We start from the raw sequence: 22,957 nt of genomic DNA on the forward strand, positions 1-22,957 counted from the left end.
TTCATGTACTGACAAGAAGCATGCTGATAGCAGGAGAAAGATGAGCTCATCACTGTGCTGCTTCTCCTTTCACTGTCTGGTCACAGGCTGGGGTGGGTCCAGGATGACCTGGGCTCAGGAAAAGGTTTGAATCATACTGGTCATCAGACTGATGATATCTAATAGCATAAAAATGTACTCAGAGGGAGATTGAAACCTGCATTGTGTGTTCCCTTGTATTTTGATGCATTTCTGTTGATTGCAATTAAATCAGCCACAAAATACAACATTTTAATACCACTCACACTCTTTTAATACCACTCACACTCTCCAACCTTCCCATTCAATATTTAATACTTCTATATACAGTGCCTTGAAAAAGTATTCATACCCCTTGAGAGTTTCCACATTTTGTCATGTTACAACCAAAAACGTAAATGTATTTCATTGGGATTTTATGTGATAGACCAACACAATGTGGCACATAATTGTGAAGTGGAAGAAAAATGATAAATGGTTTTCAAAATGTTTTACAAATAAATATGTGAAAAGTGTGGCATGCATTTTTATTCAGCTTCCCAGAGTCAATACTTTGTAGAACAACCTTTTGCTGCAATTACAGCTGCAAGTCTTTTTGGATATGTCTCTACCAGCTTTGCACATCTAGAGAGTGACATTTATGCCTATTCATATTTGCAAAATAGCTCAAGATGGCAGGATTGGACGGAGAGCATCTGTCAACAGTAATTTTCAAGTCTTGCCACATATTCTCAATTGGATTTAGGTCTGGACTTTGGATGGGCCATTATAACACATGAATATGCTTTGATCTAAACCATTCCATTGTAGCTCCGGCTGTATGTTTAGGGTAGTTGTCCTGCTGGAAGGTGAATCACCGCCCCAGTCGCAAGTTTTTCGCAGACTCTAACAGGTTTTCTTCTAACATTGCCCTGCATTTGACAACATCCATCTTCCCATCATTCTCACAACATGATGCCACCATGTTTCATGGTGGGGATGGTGGGTTCAGGGTCATGTGCAGTGTTAGTTTTCCACCACACATAGCATTTTACTTTTAGGCCAAAAAGTTCAATGTTGGTCTCATCTGAACAGAGCACCTTCTGCCACTTTTGCTGTGTCCCCCACATGGCTTCTCGCAAACTGCAAATAGGACTTCTTATGGCTTTCTTACAACAATGGCTTTCTTCTTGCCACTCTTTCATAAAGGTCAGATTTATGGAGTGCACGACTAATAGTGTAGGACAGATTCTCCCACCTGAGCTGTGGATCTCTGCAGCTCCTTCAGAGTTACCATGAGCCGCTTGGATGCTTCTCTGATTAATGCTTTCCTTGCCCGGCCTGTCAGTTTAGGTGGGCAACCATGGTAGGTTGGTAGGTTTTCAGTTGTACCATACTGTTTCTATTTTTGGATTGTGGATTGAACAGTGCTCTGTGAGATGTTCAAGCTTAAAATATTTTTTTTATAAATAACCCTGCTTTAAACTTCTCTAAAACTTTATCCCTGACCTGTCTGGTGTGTTGCAAGGCCTTCATGATGCTGTTTGTTCATTAAGGTTCTCTAACAAACCTCTAAGGGCTTCACGGAACAGCTGTATTTACACTGAGATTAAATTAACACACAGGTGGACTCTATTTACAAATTAGGTGACTTCTGAAGGTAATTGGTTCCACTAGATTTTACTTCCCCCTCCCTTCCCCAAAGATGTGTGCGCATTATAGTGGCAGCAAAATTCCTTCCCTCCCCCCACCAAAAAAATCAAGCACTATTCTTCATGTGCCCCTAGGCAAAAATTCCCATTCCAAGCCAAAATTCTCCTCAAAAAAAATTACTCCTCCCAGTACAAATACCCCCTTGCTGACATTCCTGCACCAAACACAAATCTTTGCCCCCATCCCCTCTCCCAGAACAAATCAACTTTCTCTCTCGTTCTCTTTCTCTCCAAAATCCCCCTCCTAGCAGAAACCCCCCCCCAAAAATTTAAAATGTACCCATCATACCCCGCAATTATCCCTACTAGCACAAATTATCCCCCAAATCCTCCTTCTTAACCACCTCAGTACAGTGCAGTTACACCCCCTTCCTGACCAGACCAATTTTCAGCTTTCAGCGCTCTCACACTTTGAATGACAATTACTCAGTCATCCAACACAGTATCCATATGAAACTTGCGTCCTTTTTTCCACACAAATAGAGCTTTCTTTTAGTGGTATTTAATCACTAGTGGGTTTTTTATTTTTTGTGCTATAAATAAAATAAAACGTAAATTTTGTGAAAAAAATGCCTTTTTCTTCGTTTCTGTCATAAATTTTTGCTAATTAGTAATTTTTCTTCATAAATTTTGGCCAAAATGTATACTGCTACATATCTTTGGTAAAAATAACCCACATTAGTATATATTATTTGGTCTTTGTGAAAGTTATAGAGTCTACAATCTATGGTGCCAATCACTGAAAATTCATCACTTCTGATCAGGCCTTCAGTACATCAGGTGTACCTAATTTCTTGAGACTCTAACTAGTCAGGAAAGTACAAATACCCCCCAAATGACCCCTTTTTACAAAGTAGACATCCCAAGGTATTAAGTAAGTAGCATGGTGAGTTTTTTTAAGTTGTCATTTTTTCCCACAATTCTTTGCAAAATGAAGATTTTTTTTTTTTTTTTTTTTTTTTTTACTAAATTGTCATATTATCAGGTTATTTCTCACACACAGCATATGCATACAACAAATTACCCCCCAAAATACATTCTGCTACTCTTCCCGAGTACGCCGATACCACATGTGTGAGACTTTTACACAGCCTGGCCACATACAGAGCACCAACATTGATGTAGTACCTTCAGACGTTCTACGAGCAAAAATGACGCATCTCATTTCTCAACCACCTATTACACTTTTGAAGTCCCTGGAGTACCAGCACAATGGAATTTCCCATAAAATCACCCCATTTTGGAAAGCTAACACCCCAACGTATAATCTGTGAGGCATAATGAGTCTTTTGAATGGTTAATTTTTTTCCAGAAGTTTTTGGAATATGTGGAAAAAAATTAAAACGCATTTTTTTTTACACAAAATTGTCAATTTATAAGATATTTCTAACACATAGCATGTATATAGCAAAAATGACACCCCAAAATACATTCTGCTACTCTTCCCGAGTACAGCGATACCACGTGTGTGAGACTTTTACAAAGCCTGGCCACATACAGAGCACTAACATTGATGTAGTACCTTCAGACGTTCTATGAGCAAAAATTACGCATCTCATTTCTCAACCACCTATTACACTTTTGAAGGCCCTGGAGTACCAGCACAATGGAATTTCCCATAAAATGACCCCATTTTGGAAAGCAAACACCCCAACGTATAATCTGGGAAGCAGAATGAGTCTTTTGAACGGTTCATTTTTTTCCAGAGGTTTTTGGAATATGTGGAAAAAAATTAAAACGCATTTTTTTTTTACACAAAATTGTCAATTTATAAGATATTTCTAACACATAACATGTATATAGCAAAAATTACACCCCAAAATACATTCTGCTACTCCTCCCGAGTATGGCGATACCACATGTGTAGGACTTTTACACAGCCTGGCCACATAGAGAGGCCGAACATTGAAGTAGTACGTTCAGGCGTTCTAGGAGCATAAATGACACATCTTATTTCATTCCTACCCATCACACTTCTGAAGGTCCTGGACCACCAGGACAGTGAAATTACCCACAAAATGACCCCATTTTGGAAAGTAAACACCCCAACGTATATTCTATGAGACATGGGCTGCAAATAGGTACCCGGGTACTCTGATGGCCTGGTGACAGGTACTCGGGTACTCTGATGGCCTGGTGACAGGTACTCGGGTACTCTGATGGCCTGGTGACAGGTACTCGGGTACTCTGATGGCCTGGTGACAGGTACTCGGGTACTCTGATGGCCTGGTGACAGGTACTCGGGTACTCTGATGGCCTGGTGACAGGTACTCGGGTACTCTGATGGCCTGGTGACAGGTACTCGGGTACTCTGATGGCCTGGTGACAGGTACTCGGGTACTCTGATGGCCTGGTGACAGGTACTCGGGTACTCTGATGGCCTAGTGACAGGTACTCGGGTACTCTGATGGCCTGGTGACAGGTACTCGGGTACTCTGATGGCCTGGTGACAGGTACTCGGGTACTCTGATGGCCTGGTGACAGGTACTCGGGTACTCTGATGGCCTGGTGACAGGTACTCTGATGGTTTGGTGACTGGTATTTGGGTACTCTGAAGGGCGGTGACAGGTACTCTGGTACACAGATGGACTGGAACAGGTACTCGGGTACTCAGATGGGCTGTGACAGGTACTCGGTACTCTAATGGACTGTGACAGGTACTCGGTACTCTAATGGACTGTGACAGGTACTCGGTGCTCTAATGGACTGTGACAGGTACTCGGTGCTCTAATGGACTGTGACAGGTACTCGGTACTCTAATGGACTGTGACAGGTACTCGGTACTCTAATGGACTGTGACAGGTACTCGGTACTCTAATGGACTGTGACAGGTACTCGGTACTCTAATGGACTGTGACAGGTACTCGGTACTCTAATGGACTGTGACAGGTACTCGGTACTCTAATGGACTGTGACAGGTACTCGGGTACCCTGATGGGCCGTGACAGGTACTCGGGTACCCTGATGGGCCGTGACAGGTACTCGGGTACCCTGATGGGCCGTGACAGGTACTCGGGTACACTGATGGGCCGTGACAGGTACTCGGGTACTCTGATGTGCCGTGACAAGTACTCGGATACTCTGGTGTGCCGTGACAGGTACTCGGGTACTCTGATGTGCCGGGACAGGTACTCGGGTACTCTGATGGGCCGGGACAGGTACTCGGGTACTCTGATGGGCCGGGACAGGTACTCGGGTACTCTGATGGGCCGGGACAGGTACTCGGGTACTCTGATGGGCCGGGACAGGTACTCGGGTACTCTGATGGGCCGGGACAGGTACTCGGGTACTCAGATGGGCTGGGACAGGTACTCGGGTACTCTGATGGGCTGGGACAGGTACTCGGGTACTCTGATGGGCTGGGACAGGTACTCGGGTACTCTGATGGGCTGGGACAGGTACTCGGGTACTCTGATGGGCTGGGACAGGTACTCGGGTACTCTGATGGGCCGGGACAGGTACTCGGGTACTCAGATGAACTGTGACAGGTACTCGGGTACTCAGATGGGCTGGGACAGGTACTCGGGTACTCAGATGGGCTGGGACAGGTACTCGGGTACTCAGATGGGCTGGGACAGGTACTCGGGTACTCAGATGGGCTGGGACAGGTACTCGGGTACTCAGATGGGCTGGGACAGGTACTCGGGTACTCTGATGGGCTGGGACAGGTACTCGGGTACTCTGATGGGCCGGGACAGGTACTCGGGTACCCTGATGGGCCGGGACAGGTACTCGGGTACTCTGATGGGCTGGGACAGGTACTCGGGTACTCTGATGGACTGTGACAGGTACTCTGATGGACTGTGATTGACAGGTATTATGAGGGGTGGTGACAGGTCCTCTTTATTGGGGGGGGGGGGGGGATCAGTGTGCTTGATGTGTACTGTAGGCGGTAACGAGATGTTACCGCAATCTCCTCCTCACACACGATCAGTGTGTGAGGAGGAGAACCCGGTAACATCCCGTTACCGCGGTTTGTTTACATTTTTAGTGATCGGCTGTGAAAGGATCACAGCCGATCACGTGGGTAAACAGCCAGCCAATGGCTGTTTACCAGTGTCGGTGACGAGCAGTGTTCCCGGGGAACACGCCGCCACCGACGTGCACGCGCAGCGCGCTCGCGATCGCGCGCATGCGCCGTGCACGTAGGGGGTGTGACCATCTGTGATCGGCCGTGACTTCATCACGGCCGATCACGTGGTAAACAGCCATAACGAATGGCTGTTCACCCCCTTCGGTGGCGAGCGGTGTCTCCGTGACACGCCGCCACCGAAGAAACAGGGATGCGCGCGCACGATCGCGCGCATCCCTGTTTAAACGGGAGGCCGTCATATGACGGCCTCCCGCCGCAATAGCTGCGCCGCCTGGCCGTTTTTTGACGGCCGGCGGTCAGCAACTGGTTAAGAGAAATCCTACTCCAAAATGTTCCCTCCTAGCATGAATCCCCTCTCTCCCAAGTCACCCCTTCTAGCACAACCCCACCCCCCAAATCCCCCCTATAGCACAACCTCCTAAATCCTTTTTGTCCCGATTCTTTCAACCACAATTCCCCTCCCCACCCCTACCACACAACCCCCCCAAATTTTTCCACACAACCCCCCCAACCCCCTCCTACCACACAACCCCTCCTACCACACTACCCCCCCCCCCCCCCCCCCACACACACACACACAAATTTCCCTTCCTAGAACAAATGTTATCCCTGCAACCCCCCAGTTCCCCCTTCTAGAACATGCACATTCTTTGCTGGGAGGAGATGGGGGTGGGTAAGTAGATTGCAGGAGCACTACAGTGGCAGGGGGGAGGGACTGGAAGGAAGAAAGGACAGAGCAAGTAAAAGAAGGTTGACTGCACTCCAATGTTCAGAAAATATGTGAAGTTTTATTTCTAAAATCCACAAAATAGGACATCACAAACCCAACATACAGGGAGGCAGCAGCATTGTTAACATGTTTCACACAAAATGCGCTTAATCATAACCCAAAAATACCTGTTGAATTAACCCTTAAATACAGAGTGGTTCAATCATGAATATAATAGATGTCTGAATTGTGTGCTGAGATAACGTTCACTTTATCAAACCCATAGAAAACATAAAAAGAAAAAAAGAAAAAAGAAACACATAGAAACAAAATATCTATAGTCTTACTAAACATTGATACAACAGGTAGGGCTATAGTTTTTTTTTGGGGGGGGGGGGGTTATGATTAAGCGCATTCTACATGAAATGTGTTAACCATGCTGCTGCCTTCCTGTATCTTGGGTTTGTGATGTCCTTTTTTGTGGATTTTATTAATAAAAGCTCACATGTTTTCTGAAGTTTGGAGTGCTGTCGACCTACTTTGGTATTCACTTGCTACGCCTAGGTCATGGACTGGACCGCCACCCTGTGATTTGGAAAGGGGATTACATTATACACCACTATTCACCCGGAGTGGTGCTTGTTCTTCAAGTACTTATTGTTTGGAAGAAAGAACACAGCCCACTCATCCTCCCGTCTCTCACCTCCTCTCCAGATTTGGCTGTCTCTTTTAGTGCTAACCTGACAGGAGTAGTGTTGCCGCTGTCACTACTCCTTTCACAGCAGGAACACTCTTCATGGCACTCCCCCAACCTCACGTGGTATCAGCCCCCCCCCCCCCCCCCCGGTCCCCCTTGTGCCGGCCCTACCGGTAACTCATCAAAGGATGGATACTCATGTAATTTACAGCTATTACAATTAACAAATTTTCCCTAACAGACTTGACTTTTATATACAGAAGCTTATTTTTTTTAAGATTATAATTTATTAGAAGTTTATATACTGTAAATATTACAAGGAATAGAAGCCGTCAGACAGAGCACTAAAGAAATAAGTAAATACTTAGAACAATATGGCATAAAGCACTGTCAATGTCAAAAACATATAAAAATAGTACAACTAAGACAACAGAAAGCTGAAGTAAATGTCTGCAGGAGCTTGAGCAATCGTGATTGTGCAATGCTTTGCAGGCTCCTTTGGTAAAAAATATTAAATGCACGTATTTGGTGGCAAAAATATGTGCATTTAATATATTTTCTTTAAAAGTGAACTGAGGTGAATATGCTGTATCGAATTGTACAGCTGATGAAGTGGCAGAGAAGGAAGTTTATAAAAGAATAAAATAAACAAATATAAATTGGAAAATAGAGAAACGAAGAGATAGTAAAAAAAATTAAGGAAAAAGAAAAGAGTTTGGGACTTTAAATGAGGCCTCTGAAGTATCAGAGGTACCTCCATCCCGGCTTTTGCGCAGCAAAAAGAGAGAAAGGGTTTAGGACTTTGATTGAAGCATGCAGCTGGAGAGCAAGGAGGCAATAAAGGTTATCAAAATTTATTTTATTCCATAAATACAACATACAATACAATACATTACTGGAATAGAGATACATTGAGACCCGCAAGCCATCTAAAGTTGAGTTGCATAATTTATAATATGCGATATAAATACGTAAACATAAGATACAATTGTATATGTCGTCCCATACAATAGTGATAAAATAGTCACTGACTGTAAACATAAGGTAGCAGCATTGTTGGTTCAAACAACTGGATGTATAACCATGATTGTAGCATCTATAGCTCAATGCGTTTCGTGACTAACTGTCACTCATCAGGAGAAGACGCTGTAGGGATGTCTAAAAAAATGAGAGGTGAACAGTGAGTAAACTGAACACATATAAGATGGGGAAGGGGGAATTATGGAACATTCACCCATACTTACAGGTCAACAATGAACGTGGCGTGCGGCAGTGGATGCCACGGCAAAGCTGCGGACAATTGTCTCCCACGGGAGCAGAGGTGTCAAAAACAATGGAAAAGCAACGGGGAATCCTGAAGGGTGAAGTGTGACTGGGGGAGTGGACCCCACCAAAATCCATGTGTGTGCATGGTTTGTGAATGAAAACATCTGTATGTATCATATGTATATATATGTATATGTACAGTGCCTTGCGAAAGTATTCGGCCCCCTTGAACTTTTCAACCTTTTGCCACATTTCAGGCTTCAAACATAAAGATATAAAATTTGTATTTTTTGTGAAGATTTACCAACAAGTGGGACACAATTGTGAAGTGGAACGAAATCTATTGGACTTTTGAAACTTTTTTAACTAATAAAAAAATGAAAAGTGGGGCGTGCAAAATTATTCGGCCCCCTTGCCTTAATACTTTGTAGAGCCACCTTTTGCTGCGATTACAGCTGCAAGTCGCTTGGGGTATGTCTCTATCAGTTTTGCACATCGAGAGACTGAAATTCTTGCCCATTCTTCCTTGCAAAACAGCTCGAGCTCAGTGAGGTTGGATGGAGAGCGTTTGTGAACAGCAGTTTTCAGCTCTTTCCACAGATTCTCGATTGGATTCAGGTCTGGACTTTGACTTGGCCATTCAAACACCTGGATCTGTTTATTTGTGAACCATTCCTTTGTAGATTTTGCTGTATGTTTGGGATCATTGTCTTGTTGGAAGATAAATCTCCGTCCCAGTTTCAGGTCTTTTGCAGACTCCAACAGGTTTTCATCCAGAATGGTCCTGTATTTGGCTGCATCCATCTTCCCCTCAGTTTTAACCATCTTCCCTGTCCCTGCTGAAGAAAAGCAGGCCCAAACCATGATGCTGCCACCACCATGTTTGACAGTGGGGATGGTGTGTTGAGGGTGATGAGCTGTGTTGCTTTTACGCCAAACATATCGTTTTGCATTATGGCCAAAAAGTTGGATTTTGGTTTCATCTGACCAGAGCACCTTCTTCCACATGTTTGGTGTGTCTCCCAGGTGGCTTGTGGCAAACTTTAGACGAGACTTTTTATGGATATCTTTGAGAAATGGCTTTCTTCTTGCCACTCTTCCATAAAGGCCAGATTTGTGCAGTGTACGACTGATTGTTGTCCTATGGACAGACTCTCCCACCTCAGCTGTAGTACTCTGCAGTTCATCCAGAGTGATCATGGTCCTCTTGGCTGCATCTCTGATCAGTCTTCTCCTTGTCTGAGCTGAAAGTTTAGAGGGACGGCCAGGTCTTGGTAGATTTGCAGTGGTCTGATACTCCTTCCATTTCAAAATGATCACTTGCACAGTGCTCCTTGGGATGTTTAAAGCTTGGGAAATCTTTTTGTATCCAAATCCGGCTTTAAACTTCTCCACAACAGTATTACGGACCTGCCTGGTGTGTTCCTTGGTCTTCATGATGCTCTCTGAGCTTTCAACAGAACCCTGAGACTATCACAGAGCAGGTCCATTTATACAGAGACTTGATTACACACAGGTGGATTCTATTTATCACCATCAGTCATTTAGGACAACATTGGATCATTCAGAGATCCTCGCTGAACTTCTGGAGTGAGTTTGCTGCACTGAAAGTAAAGGGGCCGAATAATTTTCCACGCACCACTTTTCAGTTTTTTATTTGCTAAAAAAGTTTAAATTATCCAATAGATTTCGTTCCACTTCACAATTGTGTCCCACTTGTTGGTGATTCTTCACAAAAAATTCAAATGTTATATCTTTATGTTTGAAGCCTGAAATGTGGCAAAAGGTTGAAAAGTTCAAGGGGGCCAAATACTTTCGCAAGGCACTGTATGTATGTAAACCACGCACTATAAAGGAAAGACCAATATTGTTGATGTGCCTAAACTGAATAAGGTGGGTGAAAAGATGAATGGAGATTAAGGGGAGAAATAACGGGAAAGGGAGGAAGGGTACCCATCACTACGAAGACCCTGCAATTTGTTTTAATTAGAGAAGTAATGTTTTCAGTGGTGGAAGCAATCCCATTGTGACTGTGCAAGTGTGTAACTAAATCCAGGGTCCCCACAATTTGAAAATTTGAAAAAAAATTCAAACCTATCCTACGTAGTTGCAGGCAATTCCTCTGTGTGTCTAAAAGATTGCATTTCAACTATCTATTCATATATAGAATGAACTGTAAGGGATTTCCAATGTCTTGGGATGACTGATCCAGCAGCTATCAAGAAGAACCTTAAGGACGTGATTTGGGAACAGGGTTGCCAGCTTTCAGTAAATATATGAATAGTTTGTAACATCCGTAATTTTTGCATCTGTTCATGAATGTCTGTTACGGACATGCAGTCTGAATATCCGATGGACATTCACAGACAGATGCAAAATTTATGGATTTTACAAACTGTTTGTGATTTACTGAAAGTTGGCAACCCAGGTTTGGGAATTGGACATAATGCCTTTCAGAAGTTTTAAAAGATATGGAGAAAATGGATAGATGCATCATGTTCTAATTTTAATTTCAATCCATAATAAAAGCAGGGTATTTTTTTTATTTTCTGAATATTTCTATTCATGAACATTCCTCAAAAATTAGTTGATAATTTATCAAATGTACGGGTGCTGATACTGTTTGGGGAGGCAACTTGACCTTGGTTTGTATGTGTTTTTTCTTTTTGATTGTTGTTTGTTATAAAAACGTTAAAAATAAAATCTGAATTAAAAAAAAGAAACTTAGAAGCCCTCTTTAGGATAATGATATGGAACCAGGTATCACTAAAAGAAGCGTGATTTGTGAAGTACAAGTCACTTTGGTAGCTGTCATATGGTCATATAAATTTAAAATGAGAGTCCAAAGCAACAAAGGATTATCAGAGATCCTCTTTAATACTTCTTTGTTCTTCGGGGCATCAGACAATTTAATTTCCTCTGTAGATGTGTCCTGTGTTATTACAAGCATATTACGCAGTTTCACCGCTGATGTCCCTGATTTCTCAGGCAGTAATATTAAACACAGTGTTTTTTTGTCTTTACCTACTTATTTTCAGTGCAGGTGCAGGGTGTCATTACAATAATTGAAAGGAGGGATATATCTGAAAATGGTATATAAGGGACACAGAGACAGCAGTTATCAGTTCCTGAGACCAGCACAGAGAACCCAAGATGGCCAGGTGTCTAGTTCTGGGACTGGCAGTGACATGCAGTAAGCATACAATTTCCTTTTTATTTTATCTATTGCACTGTTTATCAAAAATTGCTTTACACATTGGGAGAAGTCAGTTTGGCAATTATTTTTCTGTTTTTGATAATTGGTAAAAGCTTCTAAACATATACTACCAAACTATTAGATCACAGCATGCTGTGCATTCTCAGAGTAGAACTGGTAGCTTCTCCTACTTGAACTTCAAATACCCACTCAGTTGAGTATGATCCTTTAGGATTAGGTTAGAGAGTAGAACTAAAGGCAAAACTTTTTGTCAATTTGGATAGCGTAAGGGATTGTTATAACCCCCTGTCAATTTTTTTTACATCTGTATTGGGGAGATTTCCCTTCGCTTCTGTCCCATAGCCAAAACAGGAAGTGTGAGTATATCCCCTTAAAGTAAGAGAATCCTTGGTTGTCACCAGGGTTGCCAGAATTAGTGTACTCATTGAAAGAATTTGCCTTTATTCCTTTATTTTTTACCTTTACTCTTGGTGATACTGGAAACAGGACTAATTGAGAGTGTGAATCTCTCTAATGGGGGCACAGACAGCAATAAAAACCTAACAGGTGTTCAATTTCCTTTTCAAAACTAAACAATGAGTTATGCATTTAGTTATGCTTTAAAGAATCTCAGAAGTTTTTTTATTTTTATTTGTCCGTCTCCTTCCCATCATAGCTCCACTGAGGTCTTTAGCCCACCAGAGTTGGGAGGTGGAAACCAAGAGGGTGTACTGTATCTAGAGGAGGTCATGGAATATGTTGCTTTTGCACATAATACCTGAATCAACCATATCATTTAAAGGGTTCTGCAATGACTCCCAGCTGCTCATGGTGTATAACATGAAAGAAATGCAATTTAATATATTCTTTAGTGCAGCAAGCATTATTTTATTGTTTAAAAAGGGATTTCACTTTAGAGAGATCCTGCTTCTTACCTGGTTTGCAAGATTGGGCGAATGTCCCAAGTGGAGCAATATAACCAACATAAAATCATATCAGATATTCAAATTTTTACATTTCTGAAACAAAAGTACCTAGAGAACCATCAAAAATGTAGTGCGCTCAGAATCAGTTCCATCAGAAATAGAGACATTTATCAAGTCTGGTATCATGCTATGTATGTGCATGTCTGGTTATCTATTAGAAATCTCATCTTGTCTTTCAGTCATTGCTCTGGTCACCAGCACCCCAGCACAATTTGATGAAATGATTAAAGTGACCACCATCGTTTATGGCCTAGCTAATTTCTCTGATTATGGCTGCCACTGTGGTGCCAACACCGGAGGAAGACCCGTGGATGCCATTGACTGGTAATTCTCATATATTTTTGTTTCAATTCATCTTTTATAGAGCCCGTTTGTGAGTACAGGAAACAGAAAGTTCTGCAGAAATGATGGTCACAAAGTGCCCGACCAGATTCCTCTTTCATTTGACCAGTAATTAAATATAAAACCTAATTAGTTGTTATGGGTAAATTCTACACTTTTGAAGAACATTTTTGTTTTCTCTAAATAATTCTCATGAATAGATTCTTCAAGATATGTGTTGTGTTTGTCTGTATACAATGTTATTTGAGCCAGATAATTCCACCAAATAAGGTTATTTTAGTTGAAAACAGAGGGAGGTTAGGTGGCTCAGTGTTTGGCTTTCTTTCTTTCATAGTTCTGAGTAATCCAATGCACCTTTTGTGTGCTCCAGCTCCTCCTGTTACATTTTTTTCTAGTATGAGATTAAAATTCCAACAGGTAGAGGGCAACTCCTAAATAATGGGTACAGCAGGTGTTCAGACCTGGGAATACAAGTAAAGAGCTTTTACTGATGACTGATGAACACATTATATGTGGCTACATTATGTTTGCATTTATATGTTGCTAAGCAAATGAAGCTGCAAAAGGACAGAAGACAAAGTGGGCATCCAATCTCATAAATATTGGAATAAATAAATTAGATGTAGATGACTGCAAACATCATAATAATGATCAACAATGCAGGTGATCTATTTAAATGCATTTCTATGATTGTAATACATGTAGGCCCTACAAATTATTTTCAGCTTGCTTCTGTGAATATATAATCATAAACTAACATGTCCACATTACTTGGAGTTACTTTGCTCTAAGTCAATAAACTTTAACAAAATATTTTGTCAATTGGTACAGTGGTGCCAGTAACATCATCTGTGAACAGTAGATATCAATGTGGTTTAGTAAGTCAAGTGGGCATTTTGCCACACTAAGCTTCTATGGCAGACAATTACACTGACCTTTCTTGACCTGTATTAGCTTAGCAGACATGAAAAGTGATCACTTTCATAACCTATCTAACAAACATCGACTTTTCAGGTGTTGCCATGAACAGGCCTGCTGCCACAATGAGGCTGAAATGAGAGGATGCAACCCTGTGACTCAGACATACCGCTTCTATACTGAAGAGGAACAGAAGGTTAAATGCAGTAAGTGTCCCAGAGGATACAACAATTTATACCATTTTCAACTTTTGATCATAAGAATAATGTAAACTCAGGCAACCGACCTTGGTTTATATATTTATAAATAATATACAGTAATCTTTCAAATTAGTGGCGGCTGGTGCTCAATTGTTTTGGGGTTGGTAAACAAACCCCCCTGCCAGGTCTGCACTTACCCCATCAATGGTTGCGACCTCCCTGGCTACTACTTCCGGCTAATCCAGTCTTGAGACCCACCTCCTGTCCTGATTGGTCAGGAGAAGCCTGAAGACAATAGCGAATATTGATTCGCTAATGCCACAAGTGGGTTGTTCCAGAGCGCAGTGCTCTGCGCCCCCGAGCCCAACCTTTTTGAAGCCAATTAGATCAAATTCTCTAATCATGTGCTTACAAAAAAAAACCCATAGAAACCTGAAAATGAAACCTGCATGAAAATTAGGGGTCGGCGCCCCTGCACCCCTTATGGAACGGCCGCTGTTGCTTATATTCACAGATTATATTAATTTCCCACGGCTATAAAAGGAAGGCATTGGCATATGTTTCAGAAATAGAAATAAAATATGAATGCTCAAATTCAAATAACTTTACACAGATTTTTTGGCATAAGTTTCTATCCCATCGCAAGCACCTCCTGAATTAAGCAACCAGTTAAATTTATGAAGTTTCATGGAATTGTCCCGGGGTTGGGGGCATAGCTGTCTGATTTTTATTTTTATTTTTTTTACAGTTTTTAGGCTGGGTTCACACTAGAGCTTACAGCTGCCAAAGTGTTTTAGTAGTCTTCTGGTAGCTGTCCCCCTCCCTACTGTGGTAGGGTGCATGATTCAGCGCATCACGCGTCTCCTTTCTATTTTTGTTTTGGACAAACTTTATTTTACTTTATTCACGGTGCTGTAAAGCGCCATGTGATTCTGTACAGTGCATTGCAAAAAAAAGCAGCGTGTCTGCATACACTAAAGCACAGCTCCAGGCTGCATTGCAGTGTGAATAGGACACACAGGCAACAATGAAGCAAATCATCTGTCCCCTCACAATGTGTGGATTAGCCCTTAAGCTACACACAAGCAGTTGGAATGCTGGTAGAATGCGGGAATTAAGCCTGGACCAGGTCACAGTGGTAAAACAAAATACATTTTTGTTATGCTATAAATAACATCTGAAAATTTTAATATTGCCTATTTTAATATTTAGTACCCTAAAAAATTTACTTTGTCAGAAATTCCTCCTCAAAATAGCAGGGCACTTCATTGGTCCAAACCAACATAGCTGCATATCTGCATTATAAGACCTCAGGCACTGCTGCCTCTGACTGCTATTATTTGGTGATTACAGTAATGTAATTCACTGTTATCCTTGCTGGAGGCTCTGACATGAGAAAGCAAAGCCCTGCCTCTACCATCATGGTCACTCTCAAATAGATATACTATGCAGAACAAGGCATGGTCTTTAAGCCAGTAATTGAGAACGTTCAGTACTGGTGGCCAGTCCATTGCTCTCTGCCTGCCTTTTTGGATACAATTTCAGGAGTTAAAGATGCATTCCAGGCATGGTATATTTTTGCAACTTGGACCAATGTAACTATGTATATACTATGTATATACTATATCTGGCCAGTCTCACTTGCTTCTGGGACCTGTGCTGAGTTGCTGGCCTGATGCATTGTGACAGCGTGACATCACCACTCCGCCTTTCCACCTTATTCAATCAAAGCAATCTCTGAATGGTGCTCGTGCTGAGTTCAGTAAGCAGGAGAGAAGTTACTCAGCATGGGACATGGAAGAAAGTGGTGATCACTGGGGTATTGTTGCCTACTTCAGTGATTTCTAACTTCCAGGGGCATCAGCCTGGTATGGTATATACATAGTTACACTGGTCCAAGCCCAATAGATCAATCAGTAGGACGGACTATGTAAAAATATCCATACCTGGAATTCTTCTTTAAAGTAGTTCTAAAGCTGTCTCTACATTAAGGTAAAAAACCTTCTGAGCCCTATTTAGATCCATTGTTGTGCATGAGAGCAGCGGCTCTATCCCTCCTCACAGGGCAGCTTGACAGCAGTGGGAGCCATTGGCTTTTGTTGCTGGTAACCAAATCCTATGAGGATGGAGTGGAGATCGGGGCAAAACCCTGCTGTCTGTGTCTATGTATATAGCCTGCAGTCCAGTAGGACTGCTTCAGTGACACACCATGATAACTGACCACTGGTTACTGGTTGCAAGTTGTGTCTTCTGTAATCTGTTTCACCCCAATGTCACCCCAATGTGTTCAGCGGGTAATGCTGCTTTTTATGTGACACTTCTATATTTCTGTCCCCAGTGAAAGCTCGCGATCGCTGTGAGAAAATGGTCTGTGAGTGCGACGAAAAGGCTGCAAATTGTTTCCGGAAAGAGCTGGAAAATTACAACGTATATTTCCGAAACTTCTCAGCCCTGGGAGTGTGCAGAGGGCCAAGGCCTTTTTGTTAGTGAAAACACCACATACCATATGTCCTTATTGTAGAAATGAGGACATATTGCTTGCTTAGTAGACTTCGCTATTGTGTTAATCCAGAGAGCAGAAAGGAAACAAAATTAAATATTCCCTCCATGCGCTTTATGTTTTATAGGGCAGACAGCTATGATGGACCCACTCATTGCTGATCATATGCCAATTGCTTATTGTGATGACTCTGGAACATGAGGATGCTCACTTGGATTCTCTTATACTGACTAAATACCATACCATAAGAACCAACCAGACATCATCTTTCAAAAGAAGAGTGTAGTGTGACAAAAAAGGGAAATCTTATTGGTTACTGCTCTACACATGTAGAAGTTAAGGCATATATTGATATCAACTATTATGCAGCTAGGTCAGCAATAGCAGCCTACATTCTTTTAAATTGCTAAACATTGTTATCATTCCATCAACTGTGGCTCAATAGTATGCGTTTTGTTTTTCTCACAGCAGTTGTGATAAATTAGGCTCCAGCAGGGGTTTATATTATATAGTCCAATTGAACGTTCAGTTTAATCCAGCTAAAGACATTCCAGGGACATCAACACAAAAGGTGTTCAAAAAAGTTTTTCTTTAGAAAGCTGCCACAACCCAAGTAGAAAAGTATGCCTCTTACCAGTAGACTACAGTGTGGGGGGGGGGGGGGGGGCTGGGTCTCTCTGCAGATTTCCAACATGCCCCTCTCCTGAGCTAGAGCTCTCTTATCAGCAGGGACCATGAACTGTTTTTATTGCAGATCTATAGGTCTGACCCAGCAGAGGGCATGTCAGACCTCTACGAGGAGGCCACTGCTTCCATACTTAGAGCAAGGGTTCTTCTAAGTAGCATGTTGGTAGAATTGGGGTTTTCTAATGTGATGTGACTTGCGTTGGGCTCCATTAGTTATGTGTCTACAGGCTTCAGTGATGAAAATACGTTTCTGGCCACTGAGACAGACTTCACCCAAATAAGGGATTAGAGTAAGCTTTGGTGTTGGGGATATGGGTAGCTTAGGCATGTAGTTTATTGTTTCCTCAGATTTGTTCTAGGAGTATTAGGGTCATGATATAGAAGCATGCTGTTGGGGGCAATGCGATTGTATATGCATATGGAGTGGATTTAGGAAAAGGGGAGAAAATGATGCCGATAGATAGTGCTCCAGTTTATATAAATCGGCTTCATAGTTATCACAATCTTGCAAACTGCTGTAATAAAATTCAATATTCTGATTTATGAAGAAAATGGTACATTGCTGCAAAAATAAATAGTGCCACTTGTAACCACACACTAAGAGAGACATTTTCCAGCCTGGCCTATAACCTTTGACCCAATCAGTCTATTTGGAATCAGTGACATCAGGAAGGAGGAACAATGTGCAAATGTATTTGTAGGCTCAGTAATAGTTCAGGCCGCCACAAAATAGCCACCACTTGCATCCGTAGTTAACACAAACTTTGTAAAATCTGGATATAACCACAAATAAACTGCTCTGTACATCCAGTATTGCTTTTCATGCTTTCAAACTTATCTGAAAAGCCCAGCGTATATTCAGACTGCAATTATTAAAATAACTGGCCCAGTTATTGTGCTTGGACTCTGGTCTTATTGGAATTTTAAATTAAAGGCTTAATTAAAACATACAGATGTGGTTTGACTTTTTGTGTGGTTAATTTGGATTGAGTGTGGTTCTATTTAAAGAGAAGGATATCAGTAGGCTGAATGGGCACCTGTGTAAAGTAAGCTTTACCTTCCACATGGGGTCAGTGATATTATTATTGACAGCTTCAATAATGTATGGCTGTTACAATCAATGGAAACTTGTATAAAAAGAATATAACAAGAATGTCTACATTATTATAAATATTTCATAATAAGCCATCTCACCTCTTACTTTACCTTATAGGCTGAGCAGGGCATGTAAAAAGGTATAGGACACAAAATCTGATTAGTCACTGAGGTTTAGTGCACTTAAAGTGGTTGTAAAGGCAGAAGGTTTTTTACCCTACTGCATAGATAAACCCTTTCATTTGACTAGAATTATGGAATGGTGCGTCATGCAAAATCATAAACCTTGGGTTGACCTTCAGCGAGTAATGGTAAGCCCGCTTTTAGTGGGGGGACTTCCCCTTAATACTGCCCTGTGTGTTCGACAACACTCCATGGTAGGTGCCACTCTGTGGGTTACCACATATCTCTTGAGAATCTCCTCTCTTTCTCTCCCCATCTGAATCCTCTGATTCCAGTACTTGGCACCTAGTCATTCCTCCCGGGCATGGGAGATCCCAAATTTAATGAGCTGTTGTGATATAATTATTATAGACATTCATTTATTCGATAACTACAGACTTCTGCTGAGGTGCAACATCACTTCTATGTTTCACTCTCCACTTTACTTCCTCCACTGTGCCCAACTAAATGCACATCTCCAATGGTTCCTGGTCGATCATCTCACACTAAGCCAACCCACTCTTTTTGAACAGACCTGCCTAGATGGCCAACTGTTTTCTCACTCATCTCATTTTATGCCCTTTTAAATTACTTGGTAGATACGCCAGAACTCAGTTTTTTGCATTAATGGGAGCGAGATTTCAATACCTCTTTCTCACAAGTCCAAAGGGAAAGAATCCTTCTCTTTTCTCAGTTTCCCTGGCCAACAGATACCGGGAGGGGGGGAGGGGCTATTAGATCCCCATGCAATGGCACAGAACTCCTTCAAAATGACACCATAAGTTTCCAACACATGCTGGCACTATGGGGAATTTGAGGGGACACTCCTCTATGTATGAGAAAATACCACCAAGGCCCTACCGGGAGCGACCCTTAACAAAAACCCAGCTACCCAGCTGCTTACCTCCTAAATGATACTCCTCTATCTAATAAGAAATAAAAAATTCTCTACTTAAACATCTACCAACAGCCACAAAGTCTTGTATTTCAGCATTATGGGAAAGCTCAAGCCCCCGAACTTTAGTCCATTGGAAGGCGAGGATTGAGGAGATTCAGGAAACTGAGAACCTCACTATGATTCTGAAGGTAAGTTTGGACTAATTGTTTTTTACAGAGATCAGACCTTTCTTGCTTCTCAGCCATGGCTTGCTCTTGTAGCAAGTGTCTGGATTCCTTAAAACATTTTCTGAGAGGGAGAATGTTTCTTTTACTTAATTTTAATGAGGCCTCTGCATTCCATATCCCATTCTCCTTCCCCACCCCCTCCCTTTTTTTGCCATTATAGTTTTCTATTTTCTTTCTATAACCCCCCTTAGGGTTAGTCTTTTCTGTAATTTACCTGCTGTATGATCTATCTACATAAATCTATAATACAAAAATGATCTCAGAATTTCCAATTTTATTACTGAATGTTCCCAGCTCCTGGTCATTTTTAGTGCCCTTTTATACAGGCTTCATTGCCTGCCCTTTTTATTTGTGTATGTACACTCTGCATCAGTTTTTCTCAACTAGCCCTCAAGGCGCCCCAACAGGTCATGTTTTCAGGCTACCATTATTTTGCACAGGTGATTTGATCAGTTTCACTGCCTTGGTAATTACCACAGCCGTTTCATCTGAGGGAAATCCTGAAAACATGACCTGTTGGGGTGTCGTGAGGACTGGAGTAGAAAAACACTGCTCTGCATTATTTATGTTTTAGGATAATAGAAACAGTGTAGCGCTTCAATAATAATAAACGTGATCAACATAAAAAATAATAATATGTCAAAAATCGCATAAATATAAATGCCTAGAGATAAAAGTCCAACATTGGGTGCTCATTCCACTATGTAGCTGGCATGGGGGTGACCGAACCGTCACAGAGAAGGAAAGTAATACACTAGGCGAATGTATTCATGTGGATCTGCTTGACTGTAAACATCAGGAAAAAGTGGATAAATACTTCTTACCGGAACAGTTGGACTCACACAGTCATATGACGGTTGAGTCTAGAAGGCTTGAGGTCACAATCTGGGACCAAGGAGTATAAGGAGGGAGGTCTGTTGAGCTGATGGTGGAGCTCCAGGCGGTTGTAGGCCCAATGGTGGATCCTTTCAGATGGAACGTCAAGGTAGTCAAGCTCAGACGCAGCCCGTTGTACCAATACTCCAATCTCCCCCGAATGGGGAGGGGGATGATGTGAAGGTTTAAACCAAAGAAACGGAGAAAAGAAAAAAGAAAAAAAGGCTCCACATGGTGCGGGTCAAACGGTATAAAAAATGTTGATTTATTGAAGTCAAAAGATAATTAATGACTTGGTGATCACATAAAAAATAAAATGAAATTAAAAGCAATGTGGGGTGCCAACAGCTCGCCCGACGCGTTTCGACATATGTGTCTTCAACAGGGGCATGTTGGAACCCACCACATTGCTGACAAATATATAAGAAATGAGAAAGAAGTTCCGCCTACCAAGGGGCGGAGAATCCCGTCTCAGACAACCTCTTAAAGATACAGTGAACAGTTTGATCAGATCAGGGTAAACATGTTCAAACACAATAAGCAATTATAAATAACATCTAGAGATGTCACTCATACAGGCTGTTAAATTAGTATTGATAACAATGAAATATAAAAAATACATAAAAAATATGCCACCATGCTCACGCATGGATAGCTCTGGATAGGTTGCATTATTCATAGCCTCATCAGACATGTAGATGCAGAAAGATTCAACATACATATAAAACATATACAGAGAACACATCCAACACTGATACAAAAAGATCAGACATGTGTCGTTAATTATACAAAAACTGCATTGCACCAACATCTGAAAGTAATAGTCTGCATCTGCATTATTCATAGCCTCATCAGACATATAAATGCAGGGAGGTTCAATGCACATGTAAGGCATATACAGAAAACACTTCCAGCACTGGTACAAAAAAATCAGACATGTATTGTTAGTTATACATAAACTACATTGTAACGTCACCTGAAAGGACTACTTTGCATTTGTGTTGTATCATAAATGGAGATGTGAAGGTCTCAGTAATAGTGTCTGATAAGGATCTGTCATTGTGCAATTTGGATGTCTCTTACTTGTTGTACTAGCAGTGTATAACCAGAAAATATGTATAAGTAACCATGGTGACAGTTCATACGTACTGATCTATTATTTAGAGTTGCGATCAAATGATCAAAAACATCATGACGTGCAATAAGACAGGAAAGGCTCCACCAATCCCTCAATGTGTATATCATGTGACTGGGTGTGGGAGTGGTTGAAAGGAGCTCGCGTCTACAGAGCAAGGGCGTGTATATTTATACATCATTATGCAAAAATATAAGGAAGGGGGGAGGCATTCAAGCATTGGCGCCATTTCTCCGTGTTATGCGTTCCACGCTGTGGATCGAAACAAGCAGCGTAAGAGCGTACCAAGTGCGTGGCGGCGGAGTGGGGGCGTGTATATGTGAGCGTCGCAGGTTGCGTCACTATGCAGGAGTGTGAAGAGGGCGTGTAAATGTAAATATCACGTATTACGTCGCTTTGCAAGAATATAGAAAGGGAAGAGGTGTCGGAGCTTGGCGCCATTTCTCACATGTTGAGCGTCACACGCCACAAGGCGTGGCGAGCCGTGGGGGAGCCAATCAGAAAGTGTGTCAATCTGCACATGCGCCATGACTTGTGACGTAATTACGTCACGTCACGCGCAGTAATGTATCTAGGGCTCATCAAGACCAGGGTAATCACGGGGAATACAGGGGGCATGGCAACATCACGTCACGCCCAATGGTAAAGCCCGACGCAACCATGACAACCACAAAGGCGTCACAGCACTTGGAATTGGAAGGACACCGCAGGCAAAGGGACGCAAATAAAAAGACAGAAAAGAAAAAGTAAAAAAGAAGAAAAATAGACATCGCACCGTAATGTACAACTAATAACAGAAGTGTAGTGTATAATAAAAATATATAGGGGGTGGTGACATGGGTCAAATGCAGTGCTTACAAATTACGCACGCATTGACCGGAGAAGATCCTAAGATGCCTGAAACACAGGGATAAGCCTAGAGTCTGGTAAATATGGCATATTATCAACTAATGCCAAAAATAAAACTAAAAATTAGTGTAAATATAAGTGTATCGGGGATGTCCATCCCCGATCGCACGTGATCTAGAGAAAATGCGTAATAATCGCATATATCTAGATTCAAGCAAAGGTCAGAGATTTGGAAAGAGGGTATGTGAAAGGAAAAATAAAATGGAGTGCATAAGTGTATAGAGTGGAATGAACATTGTGTCACAGAGAACACATAATAAAGAAATATGAAAAATATGAATAGAATGACCTAAAAATAAGTATTGGGTATACTGGTGTGTAAAAACCAAACAAATGGTAAGAAAGTAAAAAT

At 41.8% G+C, this 22,957-nt stretch overlaps 1 protein-coding gene across 1 annotated transcript; it reads left to right on the plus strand.

Moving 5' to 3' along the window:
* The first annotated feature begins 11,527 nt into the window (after nucleotides 1–11,527).
* On the plus strand, nucleotides 11,528–18,251 carry LOC143934201 (phospholipase A2 homolog otoconin-22). The gene is made up of 4 exons (XM_077457604.1): nucleotides 11,528–11,667; nucleotides 12,836–12,980; nucleotides 14,013–14,122; nucleotides 16,455–18,251. The coding sequence occupies exons 1-4, from the start codon at nucleotides 11,628–11,630 to the stop codon at nucleotides 16,601–16,603; spliced, it is 444 nt and encodes a 147-aa protein (XP_077313730.1). The 5' UTR covers nucleotides 11,528–11,627; the 3' UTR covers nucleotides 16,604–18,251.
* Nucleotides 18,252–22,957: the final 4,706 nt, after the last annotated feature.

This window comes from Lithobates pipiens, unplaced genomic scaffold, assembly GCF_037356315.1.
Source record: "Lithobates pipiens isolate NorthernLeopardFrog02 unplaced genomic scaffold, aLitPip1_a1.2 Scaffold_27, whole genome shotgun sequence".
NCBI lineage: Eukaryota > Metazoa > Chordata > Amphibia > Anura > Ranidae > Lithobates > Lithobates pipiens.